Genomic DNA, 11,759 nt, shown 5'->3' with positions numbered 1-11,759 from the left:
TCAGCTCTGCCTCAATAGGTTTTCAGGCCCATAACCTCTCAGGCTGTGGGGCAGGCACAAAAGCTCCCCATTCAACAGAGTCTGCAGCCCAAGAGGAGAAAGGCTTTGTTGGAGGCCACTAGGTGGGTCAGGGTGGCAGGGGCTTGTGCCCGAGCTTCAGGGCAGACCTGTTCAAAGGGGCCGGGCGGAGCAGCTCAGGGAGTAGCTGGAGGCTGTCGGCCAACCACAACTCACAGCTGGGCAATGAATGCTTTCTTGAAGGGAGACCTGAGAGCGTGTCTTTGCGTCTGCCGCCTGATTCTGAAGGCTCGGAAGCCTGAGCAGGAGCCTGCAGCATGGGTGGGCGATGGCTCCTGGCTGCTGGGCGTCTCCTGGCTGGTAAGTGGAGGTGGGGCAGGCTGGCCCTGGGGTCCTGTCCCAGACCCCACCCGTTCACCTGGGGGTGGGGGCCCCTCCTCAGTGAACGCCCATGGCTCCACGTCAGGGCTGACCTGCCTTGTCCTCCTGTCAGGCTGGCTTCAGTCAGCCTGGGGGATCCCAGAATGGGACCAGGATCCCCCTCTCAGCCCCCTGAGGGTACTCAGGGTCACCCATTTGGAGGAGCCTGGCACAGGGCTGGCCCCCCCAGGGGGCTCATTGCACACTTGTAGACAGGTGTGGTATTAACCCCCAAGGCTTTCAGAGATGCGCCCCACCCCCCACCCCCCAAGCATCCTGGGTGTTCTGGGACTGCGGTAAGGTAATAGCCTTTTTCCCTGGTGGAGGGTTGAGTAGCACTTCCGGGGGCCCTCGAGCTCCCAGGCAGTGAAGACCTCCCTTGGGGAGGAGCCCGGTGTGGGGTGGAGCTGGGGTGAGAGAGAAGAGGGGGACCCTGAGGTATGCCCCTTTACCCTCACAGTCCTTCTTCCTGGGAGGCAGGGCAGGGTTCCCCTGTCTCTGGTGGGCTAGGATCAGAGAGGAGAGGTTTCTGCCCAGGGTAGCTCAGTGATTTGGGAGCTGAGCTGGGGCCAGGGTTGGATCTCCTGAGGACCCCTAAAGGAGGGAGGTGGCAGGGAGGCAGGCATCTGAGAGGCTGTGGGCCAATCCCACCCCACAGGGTGGCTGGCAGAACAGGCCTCTCCTGGTTTGCAGCTGCCCTTGTGGTCTCGGCTTCTGCTCTGCCCCTTCTTCCTGCTCTCAAAGGCCTGGAACCGTCTCCCTTGGCCTCTGGCACATCTGCTTTGCAAGGCAGCAGAGAGAAGATAATCCTGTCATCAAAACCCTTGGTGTCATTCCTTTTTGGAGCCTGTCCTTCAGCTGAGAGGGCAGGGGGGACTCCCAGCACGAGGACCTCTGGGGACCATGAAGCTCCTCTAGCCTTGCCCCGGGTCTTGGATCCCCACTCGGACCAGCCTGCTGGTTTGGGAACTACTGGGGCCTCAGGCAGGGCCACACCCGGACCAGCTCCATCGGCAGTGGCCGAGCCCGCAGCCCACAGGGCCCCCAAGTCCCAGCCAGCGTCCTATGTGGCTGGATCTGAAGAGGAGATCTTGGTTGCTGGTTCTCCAGAGATTGCTGCCACATCACCGTCGCAGGCTTCTCCTGGCCCAGGGCATCTTGGGGTTTGGCCAAATTCCAGTGAGGTCGCTGGGTCATTCGTGACAGTCCATGCTCCTGCCCCTGCATCCCTGGGGATATCTGTCACCTCTGGACCAACCAGGCAGCCAGCTGGCGCACCCCCTGCCCCCACCACTCCTGTACCCACATCTGGATCCCCACAACTGCTGACCTGGCCCAGGAGCAGGCCCATCTTTAGCCTCAAGACCTGGAAGCTATCTACATCAGGGGCGAGCAACTTCAGGCCTGGGGCCTCCTCACTTCTGTCTCCAAGGGCCCCAGAGGAAGCCGTGTCCTCAGCACCCCAGGGCCCACCTGTGTCTACATCGACGGCTAACATGTGGGCTGCCACAGAGCCTCTTCCCCTGGTAGCTCCAGGGAGGTCAGGGCTGGACATGGCCTCCCCAGCCCTCACAGTGGGCTCAGGGTCACCCAGAAACGGTCTGGTGTCCAGTCTGGGCCCAGGGCCCAGTGGTCCTTTCATGTTGCCATTGCCCTCCACAGCACCCTCTTCACAGTTGTCATCACTGCCACTGTCATCCCCACCCTCATCCCCATCACCCACACATCCGTCTTTGTCACCAACATCTTCCTCACCACCACCATTTCAGTCAATGACATCACCAGTCCTGGCCCCAATTTCCCCCTTCACCCCCAGAGCCAGAGCCTCTCTGGACCCTTCTGTGTCTGTGCCCCCTTCCATGACCACAGGCCTTCTCATCAATGTTCCCAGCCCCCCGCCTGCCCTGCCACCCCAGATGGTTACAGGGCCAGCCACTCTTCAGTGGACAGTGCAGCCTGGGCCGGTGGTCCCTGCCAGCCCAACACCCTTGGCCACCCTCTCCCTCAGATGTGACTTCGGTCTTCTCTCTGGCTGTCCGAGGGTCCCTGGGCATGCTGCCCCCGCCCAGTCTTCTTCCTTGCCTCATCCCGGCCAGGCTGCCTCATTGCAGGACTCAGGAGCCTCCTCCCCAGGACCTGGTCGTGTGACCCGCTCCGTGACCTTCAGAATCACCAATGAGGCCTTCTCGGTGGCGCTCAGGAACCCTGTCTCCCCAGAGCACCAGCTGCTGAGTGAAAACATCCGACACCAGGTGCGGGCTTCTTCCTCCACCTGCTCAGGAGCACTGAGCCCAGCCTGTCCCCCCCGCCACCAACCTTCTGAGTGCGCCTGCTCAGTCCCGCCTCTGTGCTTTGGCGCGTGCTGTTCTTTCACGCTGGACCACCTCGCACCCTCCACTGCCCTCTCTGCCTGGTGAAGGCCGCCTCCCTGGAGAGGCCTCCCCTGATGACTCAGACCCCTGGCCCCTGCAGAGGCAGCATCCCTCCCTCTGTCTTTCCCATGAGGCTGCCTTTCCCACGCTGTCCTGCCCCCGCCTGCCATTCCCACCAGACCACGAGCTCCCTGAGGGCCCCTGGGCCCACAGCTGGGCACAGGCAGGGGCTCTGGCAGTGTTGACTGAATGAGTGAATGAACGATCCAACACCCACCCCGTGCCTCTCCCGGGGTGTGGGGAGGAGCATGTGGGTGGTGAGCTGGGAACCTAAGAAGTAGAAACCAGACCCTGTGCCTCGCATTGCTCCAGCAGGAGGGGAGAGCCCAGGCAGAAATACTCGCGGGGAGCAGGTGTGGAGAGAGGACTCTCCTGGGTGGAAACTTCGTCCACAGGGCACGAGACTAGGAGTCAGTGTGCAGCCCCTGGCATTCTCTGCCCAAGACACGTCAGGGACCAACAGGCCCTCGACCCCAGCAGAGGGAGGCCGAGTTCCCACAGCCAAAACCAGACCCACCTTCAGCCTCGGAACCACGGATAGAGAACGCGCCCTGGCCTCGCCTGTCACTCCTGGGGGCACTCTGAGTCTCCGTTAGTTCATTCGCTCAGTTAATTCATTTGCTCATATAACTAATTGAGTGCCTACTGTACCAGACACTGTGCTCAGTGCTGAGGAACGACAGTGAGCAAAAGCAAGCGTGGCCTCGGCCCCAGGGAGCCTGCCATCTGGAGGAGGAGACAGCCAGAAAAAGAATGATCCAACAAATCCAGGTCGTGACAAGCTCCATAGAGGAGATGTCACAGACAGGATGAGCAGAAGACTGATTAGGTTGCAGGGGTGAGGGGAGAAAGGGGAGTTTTAACTGAGGTGGAGAGAAGGCAGCAGATGAAACGGGGAGGGGCTTTCTGGGCAGAGGGAACAGCGTGCACAGGGACCCTGAGGCAAAAAGGTGGACTGAGGCCGAGGGCACAGGGGAGAGGGGTGTATGGAGAACCACATGAGCCAGGGGACGGAGTGGGGAAGGAGACCAGTCAGGAGGAGGGGCTGTCGTCCAGGTGAGAGATGTCGGGTCTGGGCCATGGTGGCAGCTGCGGGGATGCAGGACCATTGGATTGGAGAGCGATTTTCAAGAAAACAGCAGAGAAGGAAAGGCCTAGGTAGGCGCTGTGTTTGCGGGATAGCTGGAGCCCCCTGCGTTTTTCAGTTGAGGGCAATCGGCAGGTGATCTCTGGCAGCCCAGGCAGTGCAGGTGGTCAGCGAGGAGGCCATTGCAGGGGCCAGGCCAGAGATAATGAGGGTGGGCGAGGGCGAGCTGATGCTGCCGAGAAGTGGGGACACCCGTGACGGCCCTCACATGCCTCTTCGTCCTCAGCTCGAGCCCGTCTATCACAAGGCCTTCTCCAGCTTTGAGGGTGTCAGCGTCCTGCTCTTCAGGTGCGTGAGTGAGGTACTCAGAGTCCACCGCCTGCCTGCCAGCCAGGCTGTGCCTTCTCAGCCCGCGAGAGCACTGTCCAGCCCTGCCTGGCCTCCACCACGTCCAGGAGCAACTCGGGGGGCCAGGAAGAGCCCTGGATGGGCAGGCAGGAGGCCCACATCTGCTTCTGCCACTGGCTCTGCTGTGTGGCCTCAGGTGACCTCCTGCCTGCTCTGAGCCTCAATTCCAGCTGCAGGATTTGGGCAGGGGTGCCAGGGCACTTCCCTGGGGCCAGAGGCCTGTAAATGACATGTAAACAGGCACAAATCCCCTAGGGTGGGGCCCTTTCTGGTTCTGAGCCTCTCGGGATGCTGGGGGAGAACCAAAGCCGGATTTGCCAGGGGATACCAGCCCTGAAATCTCATAAGAAACGGTGAGAAGGTCCAAATCATCACAGACCCCATTTGAGTTGCGAGCTCAGTGTGGACCTTGAGTCCTATAGCCAAATCCCTCCCAATGCAGGAATTTAGAGGCTTGATTACTCCCAGTGATGGGGAGCTTACTATCACCACGTCTCTAGGCCTTGCTCCTAGCTGGTTAGAAAGTTTCTCCTTTTAATGAACTGAAATCTCCCTCTCTGACTTCCTTGCCCTGGATCTAAAAGTTTTGTCTTGTCAACCCCAGGATGGCACAGCGCAAAACTGATACTCAGGGGAGGGATGATGGAAAGTAATTCTGGATCCTGAGCCTGCTTGTTTCCAAGTCTCCCCCCACAAACTCCTTCAACCCTGTGCTGAGACCAGGCTGCCGGGGTTGGCCGATTGGTCCCTCTCCCCCAGGCTTTCGGAGATTCCTTAGGCCTGTCACCTCCCTCTCTCCAGAGCCCCTGCTCCTTGTGATGCAGCCAACGATGTTTTTCTCAGTCTGGCTCAGGCTGGTTTCCTGAGAGCTCAGCAGCCTGGTTGGGTAACCCTGCCGCAGGCTCTCCCTGGGTGGGATTCACAGTGTTCCTTAGAGCCAGCTTGTTGGGGTGTCCAAGGGAACTTGCTTTCCCTGACACCTGCTTTGTGCTCTGCTGGCTGCACCATTAGTCCTCACACAACCCTCCAGGAAAGAAGTCATTATCCCCATTTTCCCGAGGAGGTGGCTGAGGACCGGAGGGGTGATGTCACGCAGGGAATCACCCAGAGAGGCTCTTTTCTGTGCAGACCGTGGCTTCCCCAATGGACATCTCCCCTTCAAGACACCACAGGTCCCCATCTGGCCTCCAGAGCCCTCCCTGCCCCCACTGGACCCAATGAGGATGTGGCTCTGTCCGCAGGCCTGGCTCTGTAGCTGTGACTGCCTCCCTTGTGTTTGGGGGCCATGCCCCGGGCCCCTCTGCCCGTGACGTCCTCTGGCCTCTGTACCGCGCGGTGAAGGCTGCGGGGCAGATGTTGGGGAACCTGTCCCTGGATGACAGCAGCCTTGCCTCTGATGGTGAGCTTCCTCCCCCAATGCCTCCTTGCCGGCCCACAAGGAATGCGGAGGGGGTCCCAAGAGGGGCCCAACTCCTGCCCTGGCCCCAAGCAGGGTGTGGTGGGTGTGGTGGCTCCTGGAGCCTCCTGAACTCCCATCCGTGGCTCTGCAGGGTCCAACCTAACCGACTTGGCCCTGGAGACCATCATTATCCGCCTCACGGCCATGAGGCCCTTCTCGCCCCAGCTCCTCGTGCCCAGCTCTACCCTCTCTGTCCTGCTGGGAAAGCAGATCCTCCAACAGGTGAAGTGGCCTCTTGCTCTCCCTCCGAGGCATAGGACACACACTTTGCCACCCTTGACTGCTGGCTTTAAGGCTTGGGGGTGAGGGGCGGGGTGAGACTCCACGGGGGCAGCACCCAGTCGGGGCACTGCGGGGGAAGGCAGGCATGGAGGGCACACAGCCCTGCCCCATGGGCCCCCACCTGAAGGGTTATGCCCTGCCCCGGGGTGGAGGTGGTTGTCTGAGGGAGGTGATTGCTCTGTCCCAGGGGGCACAGGGCCAGGCTCTGTAACAGGACATCCTGCCCAGGGCCAGCACGAGGGTGAGCAAGTGAGGCGCCCCGGACGCAGCGTTTGGGGAGATGCTCACTCTCAGGGTCACGCCTCACTGGCCCCACCCCACGCTGGGTCTCAGGAGCAACAGCTCCCATGCCGCCTTGACCTCCAGGACTCCCCACAGGTCACGCCTACGGTGTCGAGATTCTGTAAGGTGGATCCCCTGGAAGGCCCCCTGCTCCTCTTCAGGTGGGTCAGGTTCTCCCGCCTGCCCCAGCCTGCCTGCTCCGCTCCCGGGGGCCGCTCTGGGACAGAGGGGGCAGCTCCATCCCCAGACTCCGAGCCAGGATGTGGGAGGCAGGGGTTTGGGGCCACCCAGGGGAGGACTTTGTCCCAGGTAGCTCCAGCTAGCTGCGTAAAGCTCTGGCCTAAGAGGTAGGGAGCCCCATGCCTGAGGGTGCGCCAGTGGGGGCTGGATGCTTGCTTCTAGAAACATGTGCTGGCAGAGCCTGTGACCCCTGCACTCTCCCCTTGTACTTGCCCTAGTAATGCCGACCAGTGGGTGGGCATTTACATCGAATACAAGTTCCAGACCCCCATCGGCACCCGCCCCCAAGGCTTGGCCAATCACCTGGCCCGAAATGTAATGGATCCCACCCTCCAGAAGTCCAGCATCACGGCCGCTGGTGAGTCAGGGCTGGGATTTCTGTGTCTTTGGCCAGCAGCCTCTGGTTTTTTTTTTTTTTTTTTGTGAGGAAGATCAGCCCTGAGCTAATATCCATGCCAATCCTCCTCTTTTTGCTGAGGAGGACTGGCCCTGGGCTAACATCTGTGCCCGTCTTCCTCCACTTTATATGGGACGCCGCCTCAGCGTGGCCGGAGAAGCGGTGCGTCAGTGCAAGCCCGGGATCCAAACCCTGGCTGCCAGCAGCGGAGCGCGCGCACTTAACCGCCACGCCATGGGGCTGGCCCTGGCCAGCAGCCTCTTAATTTCTCTGGGCCTCAGTGTTCCTCTTCTGGAGAATGGACAGAATTTTGTTTCAACAACAAATACTTATGGGCCGGGGCCACAGAGAGACATCGGGTATACAGCCTTGGTTAGGGAGCTGGATAGAGATGAGAAGCTGAGATAGGAGAGACAGGATTGTCCAGCCAACTCTCTTACTGCCCAGGATCTCGATTAATCTTCATATAAGTGACAAGATCTGTCCCCCCAAGTCAGGGGGCAAAAGTGCTCAGCTCTCCCCCCAGTACCAGATCTGCAGGAAGCCCAGTATCTCCTCTAGGGCCTCACCCCACAGGAAGACTTATGCAGGCTGTGCTACCCAAATAGGGCATTAGTTCAACACCCAGGTTAGGAGAGTTCTGGGTCCAAGCAGTCCACTCTGGCTACGCAGCCTGGAGCTGCTCTTAGGAGCCCAGTCAGCCATGGGAGGTGCTGGTCCACTTACCGTGCTGGCTCCCAGCCCTGCTGCAGTCCCCATACACAGCTGTTCCTGGGGACCAGCGGGATTGGTTTGGGCCTCTGCCCTCCGCAGGCTGGAACTACTCTCTCTCCACCTTCCCAGGGACCCGGCCCCCAGCACCGGGGCATGTCTTCTCTTCAGCCTTCGAAGCTCAGAGGGCCTAACCTACCTGTTAGCAGACATGAGAGTGCCCACCCGCCCTCTTAAGGAGGGCTGCACTGTTTATGCCCATGAGCCCTACAATGACCCCCTACCAGGGCACGGTTTTCTTACACTTCTCCTACCAGAGCACAGAAAGGTAAAAATAAAAACCAAAAAGGTTGGGCCAGCCCGATGGCATAGCAGTTAAGTTCGTGCATTCTGCTTTGGTGGCCTGGGCTTTGCTGATTCGGATCCTGGGCATGGACCTCCTCACTGCTCATCAAGCCGTGCTGAGGCAGCGTCCCACATAGGAGAACTAGAAGGACCTACAACTAGGATATACAACTATGTACTAGGGCTTTGAGGAGAGAAGAAAAAAAAAAGGAAGGTTGGCAACAGATGTTAGCTCAGGGCCAATCTTCCTCAAAAAAGAAGAAAAAAAACCGCAAAAAGGCATAAGTTGAATTATCAGCAGAACCTCCTGCTTCACTTACATCAACTCTGGGAGTGAGCAGGGTGGGTATCATTATCTCATTAGATAGATCAGAGCAGGTAGGTCTGGCCCTGTGTGTAGAGGGCCAGATAGGAAACGTTTCAGGCTCTGTGGGCCCTAGGATCGCTGTTACCACTACCAGACTCCTCCCTTGGAGAGAGAAGGCAGCCACAGGCAATGCATAACCAAGCGATCGTGGCTGTGCACGTGTACCATTTGATGGATACGGGAATTTGTATATCACAACTTTCACGGCTCACAAAATATTATTCTACTCAGTCTTGATATTTTTCAACCATTTGAAAATGTGAAAACCATTCTTAGCTCACGGGCCATACAAAAACAGGCAGCAGGCTGGACTGAGCCTCGGACTGGATTTGGCTGACCACCGGCTGAGAGCATCAGGCCTTGGAGGGGTGCAGCTGTGGGGCAGGGCTTGGTCCTATCCCAGGGCTCCCAGGAGAGGAGGGCCTAGTCTGATACCCCCCATCACTCTAGGGGAGAAGGCAGAGCTGGTGCTGTATGAGGTGTGGCTGCAGATCCTGGACCAACCCTTCACCACAGCCTTGAAAGACAAAACCAGCCCTGAGTCCCAGGAACTTCGGGGGATGCTGACGAGATGGGTGAGGTTGTGGGCGAAGGGGAGGGAGGAGCAGGAGATCAGAGCTTCATGGAGGGGACCCAACAAGGCTTTGGTAGAGCTGTGACCCTCTTCCTCCTCTCCTGACCCCCAGCTGACCACTGTCCTCAGACCTCTGTGGAACTTTGGCCAAGTGGTGGTAGAGGAGTTCCAGTAAGTCCATGGTGGCTCTGGGTGACCCAGGGCTCAGGGCTGGACTCTGGGGGTGGGCAGGAGGCTGGAAAAGATGACTTCCCCGAGTCCCCCAGGCTGTCCAGCCCCCCTGATGCCCCTGATGATCCTCCCGCCAGGCTGGACCCGCTGACCGCCAGGGTGAGCGCCGCCTTCTTCAGGGCTGCACCCCGCCAGGCCCTCGTGCAGGACTTCGTGCTCCAGGGTCTGCACACCCTGTAAGAAGCTGAGGGCCTCTCCGTGGAGATGGTCCTCCCAGACCTCGGTCAGTGCCTCGCTTGCTGCTTCCTTCTGCAGGCCCCTTCCCTCTGTCTGTGTCCTCTATCTGCCTCCTCCCTCAGGCTTGGTTCCCTACTGCCCCTGCTTGCCCTTCTTCTGAAGGCTGCCTCCCCCGCCTGCTCCCGCTTCTTCTTGGACTAGCCCCCAGTTGGCTGCCCTTCAAGACCCAGGTCTGGCCCTCCCTCCTCCTGGGAGCCCTCCAAGGCAGCCCCAGATCCCACGTTCTGTTCCTGCAGTGCTTTCCGAGCCAGGACCCCGCGCCTGGGACTTCTCTGCAGGCCTGGCTTTGCCTTCTCAGAGGTCTGTGGTCTGGGAGGATGGAGACCCACACCAGCCCTCGTCTTCTCATTCTGCTCCACGTACCCCCGGCTCCAAAGCCTCAGGTCAGCCTGACACCTCCATCCCCAGCTATGCTGTGGCTCTCATCGTCCTGGGCCTCCTGCTAATTGCACTCACCGTTGTCCTGGTGAGTGGCTGGCTGGGCCAGCGGGGCTCCTTCCTGGAGGGTAAGCTGGGCCCTTGACCCTCTGAGTCAAGCTTTACCATTCACTCCTCACCTGAACCCACCAGCTGGAACTGAGGGGTCTCCAGCCAGGAGGCTTGGCCTGACCCCAGTGACCCCCACCCTCCCTGTCCCAGGTGCTGAAGCAGAGGGCCTGCTTTGGAGCGTTCGGCCTGGGAGCCCTGAAGCCCTGCCCTTGGAGTAGCCGCACCCAGTGAGCCCCGAGGACCCTTTCCAGACAGGTGCTCCCCTGGGGCATTTACTCTGTGGGTGGGGCTGCCCCCCAGCCTCATGCAAACAATTCCCAGTGGGTGTCGACAGAGCCGGGTGGTGAAGTCAAGATGCCCAAAAAGCTCACCTCCTCTGCCATGGGGCATGACCCAGGGGTGGTCAAGTGGAATCCTCCAGACAGGCCCCACTTAGCCCCAGCCCACTCCTGGCTGCCAGCCCACAACCCTTAGAAACGATGCCGGGGGCGGGGGTGGGGTGACAGAGATGGAACTGGGGACCCACGTGACAGGAGAACTGGGAAGGGGAAACAGAGACCTACAGAGGGGTGCATGCCTCCTCCAACTCCCCACAGGCCCTGGAAGAAGTGGGGACACATGTGGCCCCAACTCAGTTTCCCCCATGACCCCAGGGCCAGATGGATGCAGGGGAGGGCAGGCAGCACCATTCAGGGTACATACAGACAGTTCTGCCTGACTCCTGGCTTTTGCCCCCTTTTCTCTACCCCCAGGTGACCCCTCTTGCTGCTGCTCCCTCTGTTGCAACCTGAACTCCAAACCTCTCCTTCTCCCCCAGGCTTGCCCCCAGCCTTCCAGACAGTGTCTCAACCCTGAGAGGTGAATCTGGAGCCAGAGAGGGCAAGGCACCAGCCCGAGGTCACACAGCAAAGGGGGCTTCTTCTCTCCTAGGACACCCACCCACACCAGGGAGACCAGCTGAGCTTTAACCACAGGCTCCCCCCACCCTGCAAGGTGCATAAAGTCTGGGAAAACACTTGCTACCCTTTCTGTGCTCACTCAGGGCCAGGCCCTGGCCCAGAGCTTCACACACACACACAAGCGTCTCATTTCTGCACCTCCTTTACAGATGGGAAAACTGAGGCACACAGCTAGACAGTGACAGAACAAGGACTTAGGCCCAGGTGAGGGGCCCCAGTCTCTGCTTCCCCTCTGCTGCCTTCTCCCCCTGCAGTGACAGCATCCATGCTTGGGGAGGAGAAATGAGCGCCAGGGCTCCCGAGGGTCAGAGAGGGGAGCAGTCCGGGGTGGAAGGGGCACGGGTCCAATGCTGCACCTGCCTGTCCACAAGGACTGTGAGGTGGAGGCGCTCAGGTCAGGCCCTGGGGACTGCCCGGCACCGCAGGCCTCCAGGAGCAGAACATGGCGAGACAGGGGCCTGGTGTCCCTCCTCTAGAGCCGTGCAGGGACCTGCATGCCCACAGAGGACGCAGGAGGGGGAACAGATCCAGCTCCCTCAAGAGGGCTGGGAAAGAGGCACCCTCACACCTGGCCTGGCACAGTGGGGCTGGAGGCACTATTGGTCTGAGGGAAGAGAAACTGGTCCTTCTCAGGTATAGAAAATTAAATGACGGAGCAATTGGAAGTTGATATACAAAACAGCTTTAGTTTCTAGATACTCATTTAGACAGTCATCCAGCGTGAGGACATAGAGGCCTACAGTGGAGCCGATAGGAGGAGGAGGTGGGGGCAGAAGACTGACAAGGTCAAGTGTGGGAATGGGGGCTTTTGGGGGCAAGGC

The 11,759-nt window shown here is 59.8% G+C and overlaps 1 protein-coding gene across 1 annotated transcript; it reads left to right on the top strand.

Moving 5' to 3' along the window:
* The first annotated feature begins 335 nt into the window (after positions 1-335).
* On the top strand, positions 336-10,735 carry LOC147917600 (taste receptor cell protein 1-like). The gene is given in 13 exon segments (XM_087429079.1): positions 336-378; positions 1,132-2,690; positions 4,244-4,305; positions 5,607-5,764; positions 5,916-6,046; positions 6,485-6,549; positions 6,847-6,986; positions 8,899-9,023; positions 9,135-9,193; positions 9,331-9,476; positions 9,661-9,956; positions 10,130-10,206; positions 10,732-10,735. Coding segments are annotated over 13 exon segments (2,865 nt in total).
* Positions 10,736-11,759: the final 1,024 nt, after the last annotated feature.

The sequence above is a fragment of the Ceratotherium simum genome, chromosome 3 (assembly GCF_057802395.1).
Source record: "Ceratotherium simum simum isolate JZ-2026a chromosome 3, ASM5780239v1, whole genome shotgun sequence".
In the NCBI taxonomy this organism is placed as follows: Eukaryota; Metazoa; Chordata; class Mammalia; order Perissodactyla; family Rhinocerotidae; genus Ceratotherium; species Ceratotherium simum.
The sequence above is the reverse complement of the archived record's forward strand: the minus strand, read 5'-3'. Positions and strand labels throughout refer to the sequence as shown.